The sequence below is a fragment of the Anoplophora glabripennis genome, unplaced genomic scaffold (assembly GCF_000390285.2).
Source record: "Anoplophora glabripennis isolate ALB-LARVAE unplaced genomic scaffold, Agla_2.0 scaffold9, whole genome shotgun sequence".
Taxonomy (NCBI): domain Eukaryota; kingdom Metazoa; phylum Arthropoda; class Insecta; order Coleoptera; family Cerambycidae; genus Anoplophora; species Anoplophora glabripennis.
In genome coordinates this window covers 1,417,773-1,444,460 of record NW_019416258.1, presented here as the reverse complement: position 1 = coordinate 1,444,460, position 26,688 = coordinate 1,417,773, and the positions used below count along the sequence as shown (strand labels likewise).

The 26,688-nt window shown below is 31.4% G+C and overlaps 2 protein-coding genes across 3 annotated transcripts in view; both read left to right on the top strand.

Moving 5' to 3' along the window:
- LOC108909139 (protein DVR-1 homolog) overlaps nt 1–13,695 on the top strand; it is a 29,164-nt gene extending 15,469 nt beyond the window's left edge. The window contains exon 3 of the mRNA XM_018713379.2: nt 12,827–13,695. Within this exon, the coding sequence (XP_018568895.1) occupies nt 12,827–13,608 (782 nt within the window). The 3' untranslated portion in view covers nt 13,609–13,695. The remainder of the gene's footprint in view (nt 1–12,826) is intronic.
- Nucleotides 13,696–16,380: 2,685 nt separating this feature from the next.
- Nucleotides 16,381–23,058, top strand: LOC108909518 (cyclin G). 2 transcript variants are annotated; one of them, XR_001964419.1, is made up of 5 exons: nt 16,381–16,496; nt 16,577–16,956; nt 17,460–17,948; nt 19,843–19,949; nt 22,321–22,414. XR_001964419.1 is itself a non-coding variant. In XM_018713890.1 (4 exons), the coding sequence occupies exons 2-4, from the start codon at nt 16,681–16,683 to the stop codon at nt 22,498–22,500; spliced, it is 945 nt and encodes a 314-aa protein (XP_018569406.1). In that variant the 5' UTR covers nt 16,381–16,496; nt 16,577–16,680; the 3' UTR covers nt 22,501–23,058. The 2 variants fall into 2 exon arrangements, 1 of the variants encoding a protein (XP_018569406.1); XM_018713890.1 differs by lacking the exon at nt 19,843–19,949 and having other exon boundaries at nt 22,321–23,058.
- The last annotated feature ends 3,630 nt before the right edge of the window (nt 23,059–26,688 follow it).

Below are 26,688 nucleotides of genomic sequence, written 5' to 3'. Positions count from 1 at the left end.
AATCTGACTAGGTGATCCTTGGATTTGATTTATTGATATTCCCTCGAGTCGGTTCCAATTTTTTATAATTTTTCCAAAATATTTAACACATATTACGTAATTTTTTGACATTCTAATATTTAATTTTGAATTACCGCTTCGGATGATGCAATTACTAAGTTTCCGCATTACAACAGTTTTTCTAACAGTGGTGTTTTCCAAGTTCAATCTATTAACTAGTTGCATTGCATTTGTTTTGCTGCATTACCTAGAGGTCAAATTGAAATCGAGAGTGCCGACTAAATGAATTATTTTGTAGGAAATCGATACATTCATTACATTCCACTAAGATATACGTTCTAAAGTTAGCTACCGTTGTTGACAAATGGGTACACTGTGGTGGGTTAATTGTAACATATCCTCCTGGCGAGTTGGTTGTAAGACATTCACCACCGATTTGTCGGTCATATGTTCCTCAAAATAAAATCTGTCCGGTTTGATATTCGTCGTGTTCGGTCCAGCGGAAGGACTTGAACTAGCAGGGACTGATCTTTGCTGACCTAATTGTTCAGTGGCGATACTTCACCTTGCTCCAATATTTGGTTACGCAACCGACACGTCATAAAAATTAAACTACAAACAAGACGATTGTGCCGAAGCTTATAGGAACACAACGTATTAAGTAATGCGCTTTCAATGTGTAATTGATGAGTTACTATGGTCTGTTTTTATTTATTTTTTAGTGTTTACAACCTCGGTAGTTACGGGCGGTTAATAAACATGTGTTTGGAAATTAATGAACTGTCGACATTCTGAACTTTACATCTATTTTGTAAATGCTGAACGGGAGATCGGGGACGTTTTTTGATTTTGTGTAAATGTCACATTTCAAGAAAATTTTATTGCACCATAAATTATTAATAGGCGTTTTATCGCGCAATGTACAGGTCGATTTCAATTTAATGCCCCCCAATTTATTTCAGAGTCTTTCACTTGTTCGTTAAATGCAGGTGTTAAAGTGTCTGGCCTAAATTCATGTAGTAATTTTGATTTTCTAATTTATATGTAACTATGTAGATGTCCTGAGATATAACTTGTTATCTGATGTACGGGCGCAATTTTTCCTTAATACGTCCAGTTTTTTCTACCAAGAAACAGTATTTTTGAATCTGGGAACTGTTTCTATTGCGTCATAACCAGATAAGCAGCGTTAGCTCAGAAATTTAATGATATGCGTTGCTCTAAATGAAAATATTAGGAGATGAATTATTAAGTTAGTTTGAATACGGATAAAATTTGACAAAAATTGAGACAATCACTTTAATTAAGTAGGATCCCTTAAAATGCTTGTGTCAATTTCATTTACATTAACATATTACTTTATTATAATGTTCATTCGAAACATACATAATACTTTGTAATAGTATTCTCAGTATTAGTTTTAAAGCATATCTTTTTGTATAATTTCCAGTTAAACACTTTGGTGAGTGATGAAAGAGACAAATTTTACGTTCGAATAACCTTAGTGGTGATAAAACGAAAAATTTCAAAACAATTTTTAGTCGTAAACACACCTTTTTCTGGCTTGCATACTTAAGATTTTTTCAATCATAGATTTATTCATATTTCAAAGTTGTAAAATTAGCGTGAACTTAAAACTCGTAACCCAAGGTAGAAATTCGATCAGTCGGCATACCTTCTTTAATTTGTTTCTTCGCTCATTGGAAATCGGTTAGGTCTATCTTAAATTCTCTTTGGGACTTATTACCTATGTCGGCATGTGCTGAATATGTTTTATTACCTTGCCCGAGTGTTGCACTACTAATAAGTTAGCCACGGTACACCGTATATAACTTATTGACAGGTAAAAATTGACGTCCAGACCTTTCTCCAAGAACTCTTCGCTAATAAGGTTCCCCGAATTCGTCATTTTCGTTATTTTTAAAATCGATGACTATTTATCCTATTCGTCACTGAATTTTTGTGGGAGTCGCACCTATATGCCTCTTCATTCAACAGTATAAATTATGTATATTATGTCCAGTTATTTACGCAAAAAAATTAAATATAGATGTGAAATACATTCCGATGTGTATGATATATAGGCGGTGGCAATATGTGCGTAAATTGTCACAATAAAACTGAAAAAAACTCCGTTTGACCCTACATGCAAAGTTTTCAGAAGCATGTAGATATTTCTTCTTTATTTAATTCCGTATTTTATGGATTCCATATAAAATGGAATTTTCAAGACCAAAATGAACTTCTTGTCAACAAGGAGACATATCTTTTTGAAAATATGAGGTGTAATTTTTCTGAAAGCTCGTAGTTTTCGATTTTGCATATCTTGTATCGTAATGGGAGAGAAAGAATAAATTCCATATTTAATAAAATCCCATTAGAGAAAGTTAGATTTTGCTAGATTAGGAGATCCGCAGTCAACTAAGCTTCTTCTAAACCGTTTATGTGGAAAACGTTGAATTAATTTATTGATTTTTAAAAAGTGAACCCCTGTTGCCAACCACAAATTAACAATTTATATCAGTTTGAGTGAATTTTATAACGATTTACGATTTTTTGTATAAAAAAAATCTTAAAAACAAGAAAGTTTCAATTTGCCAGTGTCTAAGAAAAAGTAAATAGTTTTATATATAGGTTATGTCTGGTTTCCTGTTCCATAATTTTTTTAAATTTTGTTAGAACATACAAAAAACTATGTCTTCCCTACTACTATCCCTACAGTCGAATTGTTTTGTCGCCGCTAAGTTGCTTTAGAAAGAAAACTTCGTAATAGTTAGGGGAATTTCCCTACGGTTGGCAACACTGCCCTGAAATAGCAAAAAAAAAACTATGAAAAACGTCAAATAAGTTTGCGTTTGCATCTCATACAGAGCTGCGCAGGATTGAGAGAGAACGCTTTCCCTTGCCGCGTTCACTGCGCATTTGTGGGCGGAGCTATCTCAGATGCAAACTTATTTGAGTCGGTGTATATCAGTAATTTAAATAAAATCAAGTTATCCTTGATCCAAAACATTCTAACGCTCTTAACTACTATGTTTCTACTTAAAATGCATTTAGTAATATAAAGTATAGTTTTTTTCCATTCGAATGGTAAAAACCGGACCTGATTATCATATTTAGTTTTGGAGATATGTGACATTTTCGAGGATACTACAACATGAATTTTTTCAAAGCCATCCAATGATATCGAAAGTTTATGGGACACTTCTTTGCATTATTAATATTACAGAATTATGGAAGAGTTTGGGGTTTTCGCTAAGACCGTCTCGATTGGTGAATTACCACTGCATTAATATTGGCTAGTTTCTTAAAAAGTCGCACCTACACCAACATTTACATTCAAATGTATCTATTATTAGGAAATATTATTGAATGTATTTTAAATGAATGTCATAGTACTATAAAAACGCTCTCCGGGAAATTTTCATTGAAAATTTTACATTCATACCATTTCCTCCCTTCATTGATATTTCCTTTGAGTCGTACATTTCATTCTTAATTCAAATGACAATAAAGCAACTTAATTCATAGCGCTTCAAAGAGAATATTAGGTTTTTGTTGCTCTTTGCGCGTAGATGTTGATGTAATATGCCGACGTTTAAATAACCAAAAATATACGTGCATTTGCTTTTCCTTTACTAGGAAATCGGCAATAATTAGAAAGCCATTTATTATATAAGCAAGCCCACACGGGTGATGAGAACGCACCATTAAAAATTTAAACTAAAAGAAAATGCGGAAATATTTAAATACCGATTTCCGAGAAACGAAAGACTGCAATGGAAATAAATGAAAATTATGACACTAACGATACTAGAAAAAAATAATCGTCGGCCAACTGTTGGCAAGTGCAGACCGATTATTTTGTTTTCGATCAAAAGAAAAAGTCCGCTCGCGCCACAGCAATTATAGTCAAAATAATTTATTCGGAAACACAAGTGAAAAATTAGGACAAATATTTTTATAGAAAGCTATCCACAGAATTTGATACACATATTTTGGCCAAGAGTTTGAAATGTCAAACTTGTTGAAGTCCTACTTATATTTAATAGGCGTGATATTATTGGTAAAAGTATGTTCTTCATTACAATAGCCGCAACAAATACGAGGGGTGTTAGATAAGAATCTAACTACAGCGCCAGCAAACAATTAACGCAGTTATTATTTTACATTTAAAGCTGCTCCTACAGACCAATCACAGGAGTCAAATAAAACAAAACGCAGAACGAATGTACACTTTATTTATGTGACATATATATAGCAGCTTCTGAAGATTCTCACATTTTATGTTAAGTAGTACTTTCACTATCAATCTACTGTATACGTTTAATTTTTATTGCCAAAATAAAACAGACTATAAATCAAATAGGAATTAAATTACCATTTGTTATTTAAAACAGATGTCCTACATTTTAAAATATATATTACCGGATTGTTTCACATTTTTTACTACTGGATTAAGTTGTTTATTAATAAGATGTAATATATACCGGGTGCTCTACACTTTCCTTTTTATCCTTGAGATATAAAAAACACGAATATTTAAATATTATGTTTCAAGAACAGGCAGAATAGCTGGGTAGTATATATTTTTAAATGTTTGAATGTCAAGATATGAAAAGAATAACTTTAATAAAAGTTATTTATTAAAACATCTTCTAAAACTGTTCTTTTGTTGCAAGTCATAACATTAACCGCTTCCGAGAAAAAAACGTATTTAATGTTTTGGGACAATTTAATGCAACCTCGTTTTTAGTGTCATTATTATTTCTTTTAATCCCACAATTTTTAATAAATTAACCAAATTACTTAAAGATGATTTGGCAGATTTTAATACTTCCAATTGTATAAAGCAACATTTTTTATGATGAAATGCCATAAAACGTTACATTTGTATTTGTTGCTGAGAGTCCAGGAACATCAATTCGACCCCGTGGATAAGGATTGGACATTTCGGGAAGCGTATTCTCACGAAAGATTTGCATCTTCATGCATACAAAGTTCAATTGACTTAAGAACTGAAACCTATTGATCATGCGGAGCTAAGAGAGTTCGCTGAATGGATTATGGAACGAGTGGATGCTGATTTTTCGAAAAAATCATCTTCAGCGATGAAATTCATTTTCATCTTGATGGCTTCGTTAATCGACAAAATTGTGGACTTAAAATCCACGAGTTTTTGTTGAGAAACAAATTCATCCAAACTTGTCACTGTTTGGTGCGAATTTTGGGCTGGATGCATTATCGGACCGTTCTTCTTCGAAAATGCGGCTGGTTGGGCAATAATTGGTGCTCTGATAATCTAGTTTTTTGTGTCAAAATTCCAATATATGGATGTAGACGACACGTGGTTTCAACAAGACGGTACCACATGGCATACAGCCCGAGAAACCATTCAATTACTGCATGAGTCATTTCTGGTCGTGTAATTTCCCGTTTTGGTGATCAGAATCGGCCGCCCAGACCATGCGATTTAACGCCATTGGACTTTTTTCTTACGGTTTTTTTAAGTCTAACGTTTACGCCAAAAGGCTCACGACCAACCATGACTTGAAGGAGGAAATTGAGCGCTGTATCAACGAAACGGCCATGGGGAATTTCTACAAAAGAGTGCGCATGTTCCAGCAAAACCGTTGAAACGCTTTACCCGATATACTGTTCCACACATAACCTTATACTCTATACTTTATGAACCAATAAAAAAATTCAATTTTTAAACAAAATTACTACTTGCGTGAATTTTGGGAAATAAATTAATATTATACAAAAACCTTTAAGATTTCTATTAATATTGTATTTTTCCCTCGTAAATTGTTGGCACATATTTAAGGAACACCCTGTGCATGACAGTATTTTGATCATCTCACACATCGATTTTTATATAACTGTGATCCGAAATCAGCGTCCTATTCAAATATTTAAAAATATACAGGATGTTCTATATCCGTTATATGATGTTCAATTGTTTGAAAATTATAGATCAGTTGTTTTTCGCATGGAATAGGATATGATGCTATGAAATGCAATAAGAATGACTAGCGGTTCTACATATGTATCTAATTATAAAATTAAAATATCATTTACAAGAAATTGAAGGAAAAATACACACAGTCGGAAGTAAACGCAATTATCTGGCGGAATATATACGATTATTACAGGAATCTGAAAAGGACATGCCTCAGGGTAAATTATTTTCCTAGTATGTACGTTGAGTTTTAAACAGAGGACAAATAAGTATGTTTGTAATGAATTTGTGTTAGAATTCAGAAAATTACCAGTAGTCGAGAAATTGAAAGAAATTAATACTAATTGATGATTCATAATTTAATTAATATCCATAAAACTGCAGTTATTTATTAGTTCTTTTTTACAGTCTTTCTTTTTATTTATATTGTGGTATTCCCCCATCTGTTTGTTTTCTAAATATAATGTAAATTTCATATATTAACCGTTAATAAACATCATAATAAGTGATAAAAAAAATTGGAAAACGTGTGGTCATCAGTCCTATTTTCGAATCTCGAACCTATTAAGCTAGCATCTTTTTTTATTTAAATTCCTGACATTGTAACAAAATTCTATTATTTAAAAATAAAAGAATATTAATATCTCTGAGCAACTATGAGTGTCGCATATTGACACATTATGAGGTTTTGAATCATTACGAGAAAATGCGTGTTCACTGATAGCCGGTAGAAAATTAGAACACACTTTTAAACACCGAAGAATCGAAAATAGTAACCAAACCGCGTACATTCAAACTGGGTTTATACGGTTCACATATAAAGCTTTTAGTTCAAGTTTATTGTGCTTAATTTCCAATCACAACTATATTAAAAGATGTTTTAAAATTATATCATAAGATTTGTGTGACTGATTGCAACATATGAATGAACATTCTGTCTGTATCTAAATTTATACCAAACTACTAAAAATAAATACTACATGAACACTTTTCCTACTTCTATACAGGATGATCGCGGCGTTATCGGACTTTGCCATCAATGCAAATTTAATTACTGATTACTGTTATTATAATTATCATTTCTAGAATAACCATCTGGTTAAAAAATAATCTAGGCGTACATTGTCAATTTCTATCATTGTAATGCGATTTTGCTACCTATTCACCCGTAAAAGGACTACTTTAATTAAAATTTTCGTGTTGTTCAGAACGTAGTACTATTTCTTTGTACGTTCTGATACACACGTTTCTAGAAATTTGTTCCTTTTATGTCCAAAAATGACCTTATTCTCAGAGTATATACAGGGTGTCCGTAAGTACGTGCGGATAAAGCGAGTGGTTCTTTAGATCATTTTAAAGAAAAAAGTTTCTAAGAATAGTATCCTAAACGGATTAGTTTTGAGTATACAATTTTTTGAAAAATTTCACATCATAGCAAAAGTCTAGACAGATTACCCGTAGAACGGGTAATTTTCGAGTTATTATTCCTTTAATCTAAAATAAACTTACCAGGCAGTTAAAAAAATGTGTTTTGCTATCGCTCAAAAAATTACAAATTTATACGCGAAGGATTTTTTTCAATTGTTAATTAATTCATTAAAATTGCATTTGTATAAAGCAATTTATTTTCGATTTATGGAGTATGCTTATTTTAAACTAAAAAAAATCGTTTTTCGAATAAAACGTAACATCCTTTTTTCTTCAAAATGCAATTAAAAATCTAATCGACCGATCGAATTTTCAAAATTCTCAAGTGCATTGAATTTCTATATTTTTAGCGATTCAACGAATTTATGTTTCTTTAGTTAGGCTTGCCTAACATTTTCTAGTCTACATTTGAGCGTTTGCACAAACTTAGGTCGGGAAATATTTAGTTTTCGACATACAGGATGTTAAAATTCCTGATTTTTTCAAACGCCTAAAGATAAACAAATGAAAATTTACACAAATATTCATTGATTCTTTATCTGTCAAAATGATAACAATGAATCGCCCCTCTCCTCCCTCCCCCACCCCCCCCCCCCCCCCCCCCCCCCCCACCCCCCCCCGAATGATTTTGGAGTCTTTTAAATATAAAAGAGAGAATGTTAATTGAACATTTATATTATTTAAAATACATTTTCAGAAATGTTTCCCTTTTTATGGGAACTTTTTTCCTTATTTTGAGGAGTTTTATAACCAGGACACCCTGTATGTTTCTAAAATGACGACACATTTGTTTTTCGCCCATCTGCTTTATCGTACCTTGAATATTTAATGTCTATCGGTATATTTTAAGCAGAATTACAGAAATTATGAAGACTTAATTGACAATTGTGAAACAAATTATAATAAATGATTCGAATAAGTTTCGAAATGAAAGAGGTATGTCAAAGATTAATTAGAACCGCCAGTTATTTTAAACGATGATGGTTTTTGTCAAGTATTTGTCGCTAATTTATTATTATTTTACAATGTAACCACGACCGAATAAACGTTTCTTTCTATCGATCAAACGCGAAAATGCTTGTTTAAAAATATTTTACCTAGGCGTGTGCAAATTTTTTACATTCCCGTTGGCGATATTTGAATAAGGTAACCTCGTTCAGAAAATAATGTCTAACTTCTACACACTGATTTTAAGAAATAAACTCAAAAAGTGTTATAGAGAGAACGTACCGCGATGCAGAAATATGAATGGGTGCATTTAGTATAATAAATATGTCATACAAGGCAATGATGAATCGAGGGAAGATACCGATGAAAGCCTATGTTCTTTTATGGTTGTCAACGTTTACCAGTATTTCCCCTTAGGTGCTCTATAAAATGTATTGACGCAAAACTCACTTTCATGTTGGGGACATTACTGAAAAAATTCATAAATACAAATTCGCATTTTTTCATCAAAAAACCCAAATACCTGTTTAACATTCCAAAATCAAACAAGAGAAATAATACACACTTTAATGTCACCGGTCTTGTCTGAAAGACTTTGAGCAGATGTCGTTACTGTTTGTTTTTCTATTTAATAACCGATATCCTTGGTAATTTATTAAAAATCCAAATACACTATAATAGTACAATAATAAAATCTATAATTAATTACCGTTCTTTAATACGTTGTCCTTTATTATTGAAATGACTATTAACTTATTGCCATTTTATAATAATAAGAACCAATAAAATATTACACATATTTCTTCCTTGACACACAAGAGCACGTACCTACATTTTATTAGAGCGTCTTCGTATTTCGAAAACTGTTAAGCTTGATCTCAAAGGCATAAAAATGTAATAAAATTAACTAAAGCAGAGCTATTCCGGTTTTGTGAGTTGAGTTCGTCTTGTCGAGCACAAATATTGACCTTTAGTTTCAAAATTAGTACAGCTTACAAAGAGGACTCGGAGAAAATACTAAATGTATTCGAAGGAAATTTCAAAAGCAGTTCTATATATTTTTGTCTTGGGGTGCTTAGATTTGGAAATACAAAGCGATATGAAAAATAAAAACGAAATTTAATATCTTTTTGGATTATTTCAATTTATTATTACTTTTTTCGATGAACTCTTTTCAATGCTCTTTTTTATATAAAAGAGGAATTCCGTACGCCACTGACTAAATTGATGGAACTAAATTTCTACCAATTAAAAGACCTTACACTTATCTTTCAATATTAATTTATTAGTTTTAAGGACTTTATACTGTATATAGAGTGGNTTCATCAAAAAACCCAAATACCTGTTTAACATTCCAAAATCAAACAAGAGAAATAATACACACTTTAATGTCACCGGTCTTGTCTGAAAGACTTTGAGCAGATGTCGTTACTGTTTGTTTTTCTATTTAATAACCGATATCCTTGGTAATTTATTAAAAATCCAAATACACTATAATAGTACAATAATAAAATCTATAATTAATTACCGTTCTTTAATACGTTGTCCTTTATTATTGAAATGACTATTAACTTATTGCCATTTTATAATAATAAGAACCAATAAAATATTACACATATTTCTTCCTTGACACACAAGAGCACGTACCTACATTTTATTAGAGCGTCTTCGTATTTCGAAAACTGTTAAGCTTGATCTCAAAGGCATAAAAATGTAATAAAATTAACTAAAGCAGAGCTATTCCGGTTTTGTGAGTTGAGTTCGTCTTGTCGAGCACAAATATTGACCTTTAGTTTCAAAATTAGTACAGCTTACAAAGAGGACTCGGAGAAAATACTAAATGTATTCGAAGGAAATTTCAAAAGCAGTTCTATATATTTTTGTCTTGGGGTGCTTAGATTTGGAAATACAAAGCGATATGAAAAATAAAAACGAAATTTAATATCTTTTTGGATTATTTCAATTTATTATTACTTTTTTCGATGAACTCTTTTCAATGCTCTTTTTTATATAAAAGAGGAATTCCGTACGCCACTGACTAAATTGATGGAACTAAATTTCTACCAATTAAAAGACCTTACACTTATCTTTCAATATTAATTTATTAGTTTTAAGGACTTTATACTGTATATAGAGTGGTTCAAAAACAAAATATTAATGGTTGAAAACTTGTCTTAACAAGTTATAGAAATGCTTATATTAGTTTAAATGGTCTTTGCACAATTAATAGCAGCTGTTCGTAAATACAAAGAAATGGTGCGTCTCTACCAACTTTAACACAATCTACCTTAATTTGTGATTCAAATGTAGAAAACTTATTATAAAAAAATCTATAACTATTATATTAAGAATAAAAACCAAATTTAATATGTTTTTGGACAATTTCAATTTATTATTACTTTTTCAAAAGAACTCTTTTCAGTACTCTTTTTATATAAAGGAGGAATTCCGTACACCACTGACTAAACTGATGGAACTAAATTTCTACTAATTAAAAGACCTTACACTTACCTTTAATATTAATTTATTCGTTTTCAGAACTCTATACTGTATATAGAGTAGTTCAAAAACAAAATATTAATGGTTGAAAACTTGTCTTAACAAGTTATAGAAATGCTTACATTAGTTTAAATGGTCTTTGCACAATTAATAGCAGCTGTTCGTAAATACAAAGAAATGGTGCGTCTCTACCAACTTTAACACAATCTACCTTAATCTTTGATTCAAATGTAGAAAGCTTATTATAAAAAAATCTATAACTATTATATTAAGAATAAAAACCAAATTTAATATGTTTTTGGACAATTTCAATTTATTATTACTTTTTCAAAAGAACTCTTTTCAGTACTCTTTTTATATAAAGGAGGAATTCCGTACACCACTGACTAAACTGATGGAACTAAATTTCTACTAATTAAAAGACCTTACACTTACCTTTAATATTAATTTATTCGTTTTCAGAACTCTATACTGTATATAGAGTAGTTCAAAAATAAAATATTAATGGTTGAAAACTTGTCTTAACAAGTTATAGAAATGCCTACATTAGTTTAAATGGTCCTTGCACAATTAATAGCAGCTGTTCGTAAATACAAAGAAATGGTGCGTCTCTACAACTTTAACACGATCTAATTTAATCGGTAATTTAAATTTAGAAAGTTTATTATAAAAATCTATAAATTTTATACTAAAAGATATTTCAAGTTAATTGTCACTAATCGTTCAATAGTGTACCACACTGTATATCAAGTGGTTCGAAAAGTAAAAATCAATGGTTGAACACTTGTATTAACAAGGCATCTATTGAATCAATTGTAGAAACAGAGTTTTAAAACAAACATATTAGTTTGCATGATCCTTTAACATTTAATAGCAGCTGTCCGTAAATATAAAGAACAGCTGCGCCTCTGCATTTGCAACAATGTTCTGGTTCTTAGTCGGACACACTATATAGAAAAATATGTCAACGGTTGAAAACTTAAGTAACTTTTTGATGCAATTACAGAAACAGGATTTCAAAACATACGAATATACATTGGTTTGAAAGATCCTGGCATTGTTATTAGCAGCTGTCCGAAGATATAATGAACAAGTTTTAGTGAACAAGTTTTAGTGTATATACAGTGGTTCACAATCAAAGTCTGTGGTTGAAAATTTAATTCACAATTCACTTTTTGATGTAGTTTGTAGAAACAGAATTTTAAAACATACGAGTATACATGATTTGAATGATATTTGCAATTATTAGCAGCTGTCCGCAAACATAATGAACGGGTGCGTCTCTGAAAGTTGGGCATAATCTAATTTACTCTGCATTTTAATTTTAGAAGGCTTATTATCAAAATATCTGCAACTCTGGCACTGAACAACAGTCGAAGATATTTCGAGTGAATTCAATCAATATCATAATTAGAACAGTGAGCTACACTGTATATCAGGTGGTTCAAAAACGAAAAGTTAATTGTTACAAACTTGTATTAACAAGTCGCCTGAGATTGTAAAAACAGAATTTAAAACATTAGTTTGAATGATGCTTTCACGCGTATTAGCAGCTGTCCGCAACCGTAAAGAACAGCTGCACCTCTGAAAGTCGAAATTGAAACGGTGTTCTGGTTCTTAGTCGGACACACTGTATATAGAGTAGTGCAAAAACAAAAAGTCAATGGTTAAACTTCGTATTAATAATTCACCCTTTGATGTAGTTGTAGAAACAGCGTTTTAGAACATATAAATTAGTTTGAATGATCCCTTCACACTTATTAGCAGCTGTCCGTAAATATAAAGAACAGCTGCGCCTCTAAAAGTCGAACATAATCTAATTTAATCTGCAATTTAGCATTTTCAAAAAAAAAAAATCTGTAATTCTTGACACTGAAAAATACTGTATATGTTTCGAGTTAGTTATTAAAAATGTATATAGAGTGTTGTCCAAAACCAAAAAATATAGTGGCAAAATGTTAATAAATTCTGTATCTTTTGTTTCAGAGAAACAAGTATGGTGGAAGAAGAGGGACGTCTCCGTGAGGCTGAAATTTCCAATAACAGCTACGCATCAAGTGGAAGTAGAAAATGCCCAGCTGAGAATCCTGGCACCACCCCAAGCGCAAGGGCCTACCACCGTGAGGGTGCAGGTGAACCAACTCCTTGGCGGAAGACGAAAAAAACTGCTCGAAGAGCGAACATTTTACCTTTCTAAAAACTTTACGAAATGGTGCGAGGTGGACGTTACCAGTGCGGTGCAATCGTGGTTGAGCGGGGACATTAATCTAGGTTTAGAATTAGTTTGTTTAGACTGTGAAAGTAGTTTAAGTCCATATCAAGCTGCTATAACTTCTCTAATCTATCCTGACATTAGACGTGTTCGTCGGTCATCTCCATACCAAAGCGAGCGAAGAACTGACTGCCAGAAGGGCAAACGCCAAAAGAGGAAATGCTGCAGACAAAACATGAAAGTTAACTTTACTAAACTCGAATTCCCTGAAATGAATTTCATAGTCGAACCTAAGATCTACGAGGCTGGGTACTGCCACGGCCTGTGCCCTCCTAACTACAATCATGCGACGAACCACTCCAGAATTCAAAGTCTCATGCATCAGATGGAGAGAAAAAATGCCAAAATAGCTAATAGAAAAATTATACCAAAAGCATGTTGTGCCCCTTCGAAACTAGGACCATTAGAAATATTATTAATCAACAAAGACGATCCTACTAAATTGTTACTAGAGAAGTGGGACAATATGGTAGTTATAGAGTGTGCATGTTCCTAGTAGTGTATTAAGATTCTTTGTTAATTATTGTACGGGTAGAACTGAGCATTTCTACATTTTTACTGTGATATAATTTAATCATTTATTTTTCATTGCATGTAGTAATCTGAAAGTATTATTTTCTATTCATTTTTATATAATGTTTAATTTTATATGAACTGTTTTATATCATCCTCTCTTATTTTGTTAAATAAAGGATTTTTTTATTAAATTTCTAATTCTCTAATTTGTCCCAACGCCCAAACTGTTATACCATGAGTAAAACTATTAATCATATATACAGGGTGTTTCTGAAACATAGCACCAAACTGAATCAATAAATTCCTGTAAATATGGATCCAAAAATACTTACTAAACATTACAGTGTTATAAATATACACTACCAAAAATATTTTTTTAAATAACTCAAAAATTATGAACTCCAAATAAGCATGGTAAAAATAAATGGTTGTGTAGAAATAGATTTTTCACATTCACATCGATAGAGATACATGGCATTATTTTGAAGTTTTTGGAAGGCATTGATACTAAATCTACTCTTTCCCTGATATGTGTCTTTTAATTAACTCCCAAGCATCACTAGGCCTTAAATAAAGCATAATAGGATTCCATCTCCATTTTTTAAATTAATTTATATTTATTTTAATTCAATGTAACATTAAAATTTGGAAACAGTCCATGACACTTATGATTTTCGCAATCTTCCATCGCCAAAATGATTTGTTTTATTCTTTTTTACAAATTTTGTCGAAAATAGTACAGATTTCGATATCCCGAACAAGATCACGTTTCTCACCTTAACAGATTTTTTAACAAAAAAAAATGCTGCAAGTTATCGATCTCGATAATTGAAAGACTTGTATCGAATTTCATTTAGATTTGATAAACTATTATCAAATTATTTAAAAAAATGTGTTTTGTCAGTACATATTTTATCACCCCGTAACATTATTATCTACCGTTTTCGAAACCACATTTATAAGAATCTTTTTGCTTAAACTGACATTCCCTATCTCCTGTTTCAATTTGGTGCTATATGTAAGAAACGCGCTGTATATAAGAAATAAGACAGCATACTCTTTTAAATTGATTGAAATCCAAAGAAGAAATTTCAATGAAGCAGAACATCGCATGCAATATGTTGCATGATGGAGCATTCAACATTATAGAAACTGGTTTTTCAGTTAAATTTTTATTAAATTTAATTAAAGTAAATTAATAGCAACTTAGCAACTTGAAGTAGATAACAACTAAGTTGATATAACTGTTTTGTTCACAACTTACTTTGTGGCAAAAATAAAGTAGAAGAATATAAGATTTAACCACAAAAATAAACTTTCAGATCCAAGTGCACAAGAATGATTGTTTAGTGTTTTCTAAAATAATAAGTAATTGTATTACTAGAAATAATAATTTATGAATAAAATACAAAAGCTTGGGTAACAATAGGTAACCTCAATTATTGAAACCGTCGAGTAAATGTGACCACAATCACTACTAGCAGTCCATGTACAGGGCATTTTAATTAGAACGAGCCCTGTGCAACTCTACTGTGAAATAAAATAAACGCAAAGGTGGATTTACGAAGTTTTTTCTTAGTTTAAAGTACAGCTATTTATAAAAAATATACTGCCTTATCTTAAAGCTTGATTTGCTCACCGAGGAAAAGGGTTAAATCCCATTTTAAAGATCTTTGAATAAACTATTCAGCAGTTTTTCGATTCTTACAAAATCGCTTTCTATCGATATCTAATCTAAGATAATTTTAAAAAGTACTGAATGGAAGCGGCAATCGCAATATTGAGTAAAATATACTGTTTTTATAAATGCTTTATAACTTTTATTAGCAGCATGCACAATAGGTCTTAAAGCCTGAATGCTGCCAGTTGGGGATTGATCCATCTGCGATGCTTTTCGGAGCAGCAACCTCTGATATCATTGTTACTTTTATTATTGTTATTTTGTTGTAAATAACTGAATTTTCATTAAGAAAATAGGTGGCTTTAGAAATTTTATAAACTACGACATTATAATGCATGAAATCCATGTACTTACCCAGTTTTACCAGCAGTCTCAAGTTACATTCATAGGCCACTTGCCACTTGTTCCAACGGTATACCTACCTAAAGATAGAAACATATTATACAGCCATGAATTTGTCTATTAATTTTGTAAAAAGAAAATAAACTTTTTAATGTTATTAAGAGATGTAATATACATAAATTTTATTATATGTACATATATATTTATTTAGTTAGTTATTTATTTATTTATATACAGGTAATCTGGTATTTCTGTTTTTCTGTTGTTACTGTTTTTAGCAATAAGGTAAAAATGTTACCCTTTATTATTAAAAAATAAATAAAAAATCCGTTAGGGTAGGCAACCAGAAAAACAAAACGATGTAATATGTGTAGCATTACGTACTATTTCTATTTAAAAAAATATATTAGTAAAAATGATTTATCGTCATAGAATATGTATAAACGATATATGTGATATATAAATGGATCGATTAATTTAAAATCCAGGAAGAGTATAAAAAATTTAGGGTACGTTCCTAAAAACCTAGCTCTAGACAGGTTAAATATCATGCTAAACATTCATAAACTGAATTATATCTAAGTTTTGAGATGATCATAACTTTATATTAAGGCATATTTTGCTAATTTCAAAAACAGAATATACTTTTGAGAATGTCCTTTTGAACATATTTTTTTTTCTACATTTGGTATCACTGTCAGCAGGAAATTTGCGATTTACGTCTTAAAACACAAGTTCTTATTTCTGTCAATTTCTATTTGGTTAGTGACAGTTAATTTTTTTAGTTTGAATTATAATTATTTAATAAAATCAAACTAAAATTGTATTCCACCTAAAGCATCAGGGTAAGTGATAAAAAACTTTCGGTTTTTGTGTCATTTTTTTAAATGTTTTTTCATTGAAAAACCATTGTTCGTTTTTCTAGGTCTTAGGCCTTCTCCTACTTTTGCTTCAACCGACTTTTCATATTGAGAAAACGGTGGTGGTATGGTAAGGTGTGCTTGTTAACAAAAGGGCATATCTAAAGCTATGGACCAAGCAAGCAAAAGAAGGGGGCGGCCTTCACCCGATGCTGGAAACATGAAACCTATCGCATTTAACCTTGAGGAAGCTCTTGCGGTGGAAAACATCTACAGGCCCAATCTTTTAGTTATTCAAGAGGAACTACAGCCATGGGAGGTAACGGTTAGCGACCGAGACAGGGCGGTTAACATTCTTCGCTTACTGCGCATTTGGTTTGACGTTCCACACAATGTATTCTTCACCGCTGCGACATATCTCGATCTGTTCCTTTCCCGACTAAAGGTAAGTGTTTGAGAGTAACACGAATGATGAAATAGGTCAAAACTGTTTCTGTCATATTAATGATGCAATTCTTGCACATATATGTTTGTTCCTTTATTATTCAGAAAAATAATTTTTTAGAAATTTTTCAAATTTGATAATGCTGTAACTTTAAGCACCTGATTATATTTATTAGTTGATTATGAAAAATAAATATTTTTGAGATCCCAAGGTGGGCAACCCTTATTCTCCTTATTCTTATTTCGCAATTTCATTGGAAATTTTTTCATCCAAAAGACCTATTTGCGGGTCTAGAAATCACCTAAAAAACGGTGTGGATCCCATGCTTTTTTATAAAAATATAACCACTTCAGTTTTGACCAGCTGCCGCTGGTAGCAACATATGGCCCTGAGCTAACTAAAATATAACTTACTCAACCTACTTAATCAAATTGTCACCTTATTAAAAGAAAACTAGTAATGCCTTATATAGATTAATGAATTCTATTATGTTTGTTAAATAGGTGCAAGAAAAATACCTGAACTGTCTGACAGTCAGCTGTTTTTATGTTGCTGCGGAAAAGGAGGGATGCAATGTTGATGCAAATCAGCTTGTAGCGATTTCTAAAAATTTCTGCATGAATGACTTGAACAGAATGGTAAAAATTGTTAAAGAAAAATTGAAACTAGACAACAACGATCATAATCGAACAACAACCTGTGCCGATTTCCTCATCATATACCTAGAGGTTTTAGAATACATCATGTCACGCTGGATGGTTGGATATCGAGTCGACGAAGTTTTGAAAAAGGAACAACTCCTGACGAGATTGGAAATATTACTAGCTAACAACAGCTGTGCATTTTTCCGATCATCAGTTTTGGCTCTGGTGTTACTCAAATTTGAAATTGAAAAACTTTTGACTCAGGCTATTGCTAATAAGTCTATGCATTTAATAGGCGATTTGATCCAACTTCTTGGCATTCTTCGGGAACTTCAGTTTACATGCAAAGTAAGTGTCCCAATGTTTTATCCACAATTTTATGAAGTATCGCCAATAGGCTTGCATAAAATTTAGGGCTGTACAGAAACTAAAGATATGACCAAATTGTTTTTTTTTTAGCAATTATTAATAAGCAAAGATGTAAAAAATTATGTCAGGTCACAATTTTGGTGTTACAGTATTTGAACTCGGCAAAAAGAAAGGTTGTCCCTTAGGACAACTTAAGGTTGTTCCTTAATTGTTTGAATCTTATATTCACTTGATTATTTTCTCAATAACTTGTTAAAAGTTTAAAATCTACCGTTGCTTCAACACTGAATTATATATGTGAGAATTAGTCATTGCTACTCTACTAAATCAGTGCCATTAATATGTGAATTTAAAATGTGCACGTTAATATATTTTATTTTTTTTTATTTAATTGGGTATTTAAAAAAGTAAATACATACAGTAAATACGTTAATATTAAACTTTAAGCGAGATAATTTTTTTTTTTAGGGTTAATTAATACAATTCCCTAGAATACTAATCTTAAATATATTTTTTAATTTAATAGGCGAGTTATAATTTGTTTTTTAAACTGCAGTTAAACTCTTGCCTATATCACCACTGGGCAACTCCTAAACTTGGTTGTATATGCGTACCTATCAGTGTTGCTTTTCAGACCAATTCTATGAAACTAATGGAGTGACTGAGAGTAAAATTGCAGCAGAAAATAATTTTGTAACAACAGATTGCTTTTTTTGATATCAATGAAGCCAAAGCACCAAAAAAAGTTTGAAAGATTTATAATTTTTGCGTGATTAATTAAATTGTAATTAATATTAGTAGAGCCTTCATAAATGTTGACAAGTCATGTGACTACTACTGGTACCAGCTTTTCAATTTTAAGATACGGGACACGTTTTTTTATCGTATAAATTACTGAGAGAAAAAAAGCAGCGCCACAGGCGAAATATTTTAAATGTTCAAGATCAAAGTGTTTAAAATGCAAAAATTTTTAGTTGTGTCTACAATATTTTTGAAATGTAATGTTCACCAGAGGTTTAGATTTTGTAAATACAAAACATATATACAAAAAAAAAAATAAAATAATAACTTTATTATTAAAAACCAACAAAAAAACATACATAAGTAATTTGTAAAACATATTCGATCTTCAGTCTCGTCTAAATAATAAATAAATAAATAATATCATATAATATACAAGGCGTTTGGAAAAGCTGGTACAAAATTTAAGGAGGTGAAAGTAGAGCTAAAAATAGTAAAAAAAGTTCCAATAAATATTGGTCCTCCCGAGCATCGTTCCTACAGTATGGCTCTCCAAAGGGGTTTTATCCTTTGGTGGAAACTTTTAAAAATAACTTTCTGATTTAAGATAATGGAATGAAAATTGTAGGTAATAATCATACCATAAGGATTTAACTGTCATGAGTTTCATCAAAATTGGTTACAAATAAGGATAGTTTTCTAACTACCCTTAACAGAAATTTTTCGATTTTTATTTATTCCTTTGAATTATCAAGCAAATATTATTTTTTAATGAATTAGATCTTTTTGAAGAAAAAAATGTCCCTATTTTTTTTCGAATTCTGCATAGTTTAGTTAGAAATAAATATTTTTTAAATAATGTATGGCTCAGAACACTAGCTTTTTTTAACATTTTCACATAGTAGGCATCTTTCATGGCGACAGTTTCATTGTAATGATACACTTTCGTGTGCAATCATTTCTTACTCAATCAACCATTTCTTACGTTTCTTTACCTTCTTAGTTGTGATCCTTGTGCTTGACTTTGCATTTCATTCGATTTTTCTTACAACCATGAATTATCACATGCTTTCACTAATCGTCGATATGCATTTTATTTATGGTTTCTGTAATGGTCTGACGGGTCAAAAAGAATATCGGCAAAGTTTCCCTGATACAAGAACGATGGAATCAGGAGCCCTAACTCCAAGATATCGTGAATTTGGCCGTCCAAGGAGGCATAGGCATGATTTAGACAAAGTAGGTACTACTGTGAGTATAAGAAGAGCGTCTGCTCATGATGGTTCATGATTGTAAAAGAATGGTTGTTTGGGTGTGGATTGGCATTTATTTTTCCTAAGTACGAATATGCGAGACATTTAGCATCCCATATGAACTAATGGCAGGACGCGAGACATGTGACAAATATGGGACGGTCCCATGAAATACGGGACGGGTGGCAACTTGGGATGTGCAAATACTATCTATTCGTTACTTAGTATTCGATATTTGTAGAGAATCGAAACTACTGATACTCAATTGAAATAATAATCGTTACTAAGTATCGATACTGGAAGTTTACGAGACATAGCACCAAACTATTGGGTCGATACTGTCGGAGTGTCGGTCGATGTCGATAACGCTCGAACTTGATACTCTACCCAGTTTATTATTTTTCTCATTTCTGGGACTTGCATGTAACGACTATATAGACTCCAGTAGCATCTGCTATATAATAGAATTAAGGCAATTTGATCAAGAACCAAATATTAATAGAAAAAGAGATCCATTAAATTGGTGGAAAACAAGGGTGTACCCTAATTTAGCAAAATTGGCCAACAAATATTTAAGTATTGTAGCTACGTCAGTTCCAAGTGAAAGGGTATTTTCCAAAGCTGGCGCAGATATATCAGAAAAAAGGTGTTGTTTGAAACCAAAAAATGCACAGAAAATAATTTTTTTAAATGCTAATAAGCATATTTTATATTAAACATGTACCTAAATATTTTGTTACACTTATTTTGCCAAAGAAGTCTTTAGTTGTTATTTAGTATACTTATTTTTTATATACTTTTTTTTACCAAAATATAAAATATTTTTAATAAATATAGTTTATTTATTTTTAATACATTTTAAGATAAAATGAAATACAATTATTAACGTAAATATAATTCAATTCAACACTGAGAGAAGCCGACGGGTCTTACTCAAATAAATGAGAAATGAAATATATAAGTAATCAGTTGGTATCAATATGTGATGCATACTTACTACTTAGTAGGAACGCGAAAGCAAATTCATAGGAACCGTAAGTATCAAGTATCAGTTTGGGTAACAAATACAAAGTACCAAATACTCATCTGAAAAGTATCAATATCGATTCACTACTTAAAAGTACCGGTATTGCACATGCCTAGTGGCAACCCTGACTGGTACTGATGACGAAAAATCCGTAAATCTTGGCATCGCCAATATAAATGATTCATTTACAATGAATAGTAACAAACCATTACACCTATGCTCGAGATAATGCAATCGCAGATTAGTTGAATAGTATTTCTTGAAAAATTAGACCAATCACAGCTGGTGAAACAGAATGTTGTGTTTTAATGTAATCTTGGTCTTATTGTTTTAATAAATTTAATTGCCAACATGAAGGAAATAAAATTACTGTTCCAAAAAAAATTACTGGTCATGTGGCTTGTAATCATTTATGAAGGCTTTGTATATAGCTGTGTTACTAATTGTCAGTAAAACTAATTTATGTATTAAAATAATTATTTTGACTGTTTTACAAAATACTAATCTGATAGGTTTGAAATATTTTTTAAAATCGTGAGGTTTTTAATAAAAAGTATTTGTTACGGGTATTTCAAAGCACTATGTGAATCTCCATGTGAATGACCTGTGACACTGAATTGATTTACCACATGACTAAGTAAACTACATACCTACTATCAGTCCATCTAATGTGATATGACAATAGGGTGCTAGGTGGGCAGCAAGCAAACGGTCAACATTATTTTATATCTAAATATTCCATAAAAACGGGCTGTAGTAATACTTTTCTAAGAGGGCTCTGTTGCAACTAGGCAACCAGCGATACATTTTATTACAGTTTGTCTAAATATGAATTAATACAAATAACAGACTTTCCTCCATTCTAATGCAGATTTTCTATAAAATGGACTCGGATTGAAATTACAAATTTCCTTACAACAAAAATTAATTTGAGTCAAACTAACTCTATTTTATAGAAACTCTGTGTTAGAATGAAGGAAAGTCTATTATTTGCGCATTGATTCATAGTTAGACAAACTCTGTAATAAAATCTATAAAAATGTATTGCTGTTTGCCTATTTGCTATGGAGCCCAGTTAAGTTTTACTTATTAAAATTTATTACTGTGATGGTTATTAAAAAATTAATATTTTGGATGGATATTTCTACGAAATATTCGTATTTATAAATTTTGAGAGATCATAGGATGATTAGGAATTAAATTAATTTACATTAACCTTTACTATTGTGACTGGTATTATAGCAATTTTTTATTATTTCTAGAATGTTAGAGATAGTTTTAGATTTTCTTGGAGTAATACAGAATGTTGAGTATTCCCACTGTTTTTCAGATTAAATCTGCTGAATTGGTGAATTGTTCTAACAATGCATCTAATGTCATGAAGCAGTATGACAATCAAAATAATAAACAGCACTCATCGACCATTGAGAAGGGAAATCGATATCGCAGCTACTACACACCACTTTCGACCATTGAAGAAAAAACCAAAAGCCCATGTAAGAAGAATTGATTTGAAAATGTTACCAAGTAAGCTGCTATAAACATTTTTTCTTTTTTAAGGACTTATTTATCCATGTTGTAAGCGTTTTTTTTACAATGAATGTCTACATTTTTGTTTTATTACTGTTTTACTAATTTATCGTTGGTCTAAATAGAAATCGTGCTTGTGGCACAAGAATTAAAGTTCTTGTGTTGCAGAAAATTTTAAATTTGTTTTAGCTTGCATGTATGTAAAGACGCTTACAAAGACATTTTTATTTTAATGTCTAGTTGTCTGAAAATTTATATACAACAAAAAAAAATTAAAAGCGATATAATTTTATAAAAAAAAAAATACAAAGTTTTAAAAACAAGAAAAAAAAATTATAGTATGTTTTAAATGTTAAAAATAAGTGTCCTTCACATATCTGGTATTTAGTGGTTTATAAGTAACTTTAAGATTTGTCTAATGTCTTGAGAATCATCACTGTTTTTGTATATACATTTTTACGAGACTAGTCGTTACTTCCTTTTGTTACCATATGATGGCAGTTTCTATGAATAATTAAATAAATTGCATTACTACAAATATTTGTTTTATTCTTTTACATTCCTTTGCTTGTAATTAAATAGTGCATATACCTAACATCTGCTTTACATTAGGCAATTTCGCATTTTCAAATTCAGCGACGGCTAGTGAAAAAAATTTGAGTTGTCTTATTTCGATAATGAAGCATGGATTTAGACGATGATTTCTATATTTGCATAGGGAACTTTTGTAAGAAAATTTTTTAATCTAATTACAAAGTAAAACTAAAATAGGAATTCTTGACCTTCAGATCTTAAAAAGGGTTCCACATACACTTGCTTGCAAATTATTTTCATAACACAGCCACACACAAAAAAAGTTGTACTTTTCATGTGACATTTCTGTAGTATTTTTTCCTGCTGATCACGAATCCGGTGTCAGAATTGAGCTATCACATCTCAGGAATTTCCTAACCTCAAAAAACAGGTCAAAAATTCACGAAAAAGTGCTAGGAAAAATACAAAAATTGTTTTTCTATATTCAAATGTTCATTTATATGGTTATTAAGAACCCGCTTAACTTGAATCCGCGGTCAAAATTGATGGTTCCTTTTCTAACCTCAAAAAGACAGGCAGATCAAATATGGCCAACCAAATTTTCAAAAAATAACATTCGGGCCAAATTTGGGATACGGGGGTTTTCGGGGTCGCTGATTACGGATATGAGTCAATTTTGCAACATTTCAAGATGGCCGACCAAGTTTTCAAAAAATAAGATTCGCGCCAAATTTGGTATACGGGGTTTTCGCCGGGGTCGCTGATTACGTATTCGGTGTCAGAATTGCGAAATTCATTTTGTAATATTTTTGCTTCCTTAATAACATAAGTACCCAATCATGTTTTAACCTTCTTTTTTTTGGCTATATCTTGTTCTTTTTCTGTAAAAGATCTATTCACGGGCTTTCTGCCTAATCTCAGGTAATAAAGTACATAGGTAATTGATTAAATTTTTACAAACGAATTTTATAAATCTGATTGTCGAATTTGTGATCAGTGACCCCGAAAACCCCCGTATATTGCATTTGGGGAGAATGTGTTATTTTTTGAAAATTTGGCCGGGCACCATCTTGAATTTTGAAAAATTCATCTCGAATTCGTGATTAGCGACCCCGAAAACCACCTTATACCAAATTTGGAACGAATCTGCTATTTTTTGAAAATTTGATCGGCCATCTTGGATCCCCCATCTTGAATTTTGCCAAACTGACCTCAGATCCGTGATCAGCGACCCTGAAAACCCCTGTAGGTATACCAAATTTGGCGCGAATCTGTTATTTTTTGAAAATTCGTGATATCTGACCTTAATTGACCCGTTTTTTTAGGTTAGAAAAAGAACCACGAATTCTGACCGTGGATTCACGTTCGGCGGGGTTTTAACCATATAAATGAACATTTGAATATCGAAAAAAAAATTTTTTGTACTTTTCCTAGCACTTTTTCGTGAATTTTTGTTATTTTTGACCTGTTTTTTGAGGTTAGGAAACTCCTGTGATGTGATAGCTCAATTCTGACACCGGATTCGTAGTCAGGAGGCAAAAATACTACGGATAACATATGTCGCATGAAAAGTGCAGACAACTTTTTTTTGTGTGTGGCTGTGTAATCAATTGGTAGATACAAATCGTCGTTGATTTTGTAAATGGGCGTAAGCAACATAAAGAAAATCGACTTCTTTTCAAATTAAGCCCTTACATACCTCAAAAATTTCGCTTTTAATAATTTTTGTTCCTTCCTCCCTTGCATTATCGACGAAACGTACTACATAAATTTCAAATTTCATGATGCTGCAACCCAATAAAAATAAAGTTTTGTAAAAAAAAGAAACAATAAAAAAAAAGTTATTTAAGACCGTAGATCAGCTATATTCGTAGAGAGAAATTAATCACCGTCTCTGCGAGTATGGTAGGCTGGAAAAACGTTAGCTTTGGTCAATGTGAGAGATTAATACCGGTCGGCATTTGGCTACTCCCCTATTTAATGAAATTTTTCCTAATTCCTGCACTGAATGATGGTTAGGGCTTATTAACATAACTCATTCCTAGGCAGGCATGCGGCCTACTGAATAATAATATGCCGCCCCTTCGTCCGCACAAGTTTCCGATCTCTGGGCTAATCCTTGCCATTAGAATGAGGAGTAGACATATTATTATTGCAACCCTTATTTTAATTTTTTTCCTTTACAAATTTGTTCAAAAAAATTTTGCCACTATAATTTTCTGTGCAAACTTAAAAATTCTCCTTCTGGTCTCAAGCTTCATTATCAAAGTATGGCCACTTTAATTTTGTCTGTCACTACCCAAATTCTATTTTTACTTTAAAGCTTATTGATATTTCTCAAAATAATAATAAATCTTCATCATAAATAAATTCATCGATTTATTCATAAAAGGTCATTAACATTAACTACCACCACCTGCAAGCAAATCATAGTAAATAAAAACAATTGAAAATGAATACATCTTCATTTGCTTGTGGACAATAAGCTGCATGCGAAATATGAACAAATACAATTCAGCTGCTTTCCTTAATAAAAAAAAAAATCGATTTTTTTTCTCAAATTTTAACACCTTACATATCGAAAATGAAGCATTCTTGGACACATATTTATAGGAACTCTTTTTGTTAAAGCTGTTGAAGCAATTAAAGTATTAAGAGGGCTCTATAGCAAATAGGCAACCAGCAATACATTTTATAGATTTTATTATAGTCTTTCCGAAGTCAGTTGAACATGTAAAAAACGGATGGCAATAAAATTTAATGTATAAATTTGATATATAAAGTAAAAATTATAATAATTTGCATATAATGTGCAGAAAATTTCTATTATATGTTCATTTGGCCAACAACATATTTTAATTATTTATGTCCTCAAACAATTTGTCATGTTGTAATAATATTATTTCTCCCTTTCGCAATTGCAATATGAATGTCTAATAGAAGGTGCTTATAATAAATTGAAATTACCTGAATCACACCAAATTCCACATTGCTACACTGCACTGCTGGGCAATTTGTCAACCACTTGTCAACAGCTGAAATCTATTGCCCAGTGGCCCAATGCAGCTGTCTTTGTATTTCGTTTGTCCGCGCTCACATTCTTCAACTGAGCGTATACATTTCTACCACGTCCACTTTTAGTTCGACCAGACCTGTATATGGGTATGGCTAAATAAATAAGGGAACAAGTCTTTCAAATATTTCAATACCGAGTTGCTGCGTCAGCGACCGAACCTGGTACATACTGTCAACCTCTTGGTTATTCAATTGATATCGGGAAGACTATACACAGTTCGTCCAAATATTAATTAATGCACAAATAACAGACTTTCCTCCATTCTAACGCAGATTTTCTAACTCAAATTACTTTTTGTTGTAAAGAAATTTGTAATTTGCCGCTGTTAAACAAGAGGCCTCTTAAATTACAAATTTCTATACACCAAAAAGTAATTTCAGTTTCAAACTAAGTCCACTTTATAGAAAATCTGCGTTAGAATGGAGGAAAGTCTGTTATTTGTGCATTAATTCATATTATTTAGACAAAGTGTGTAGTAAAAATCTATAAAAATGTATTGTTGGTTGCCTATTTGCTATAGAGCTCTCTTAAGTAAGTTATTAAAGCTTGGCCAAGTAT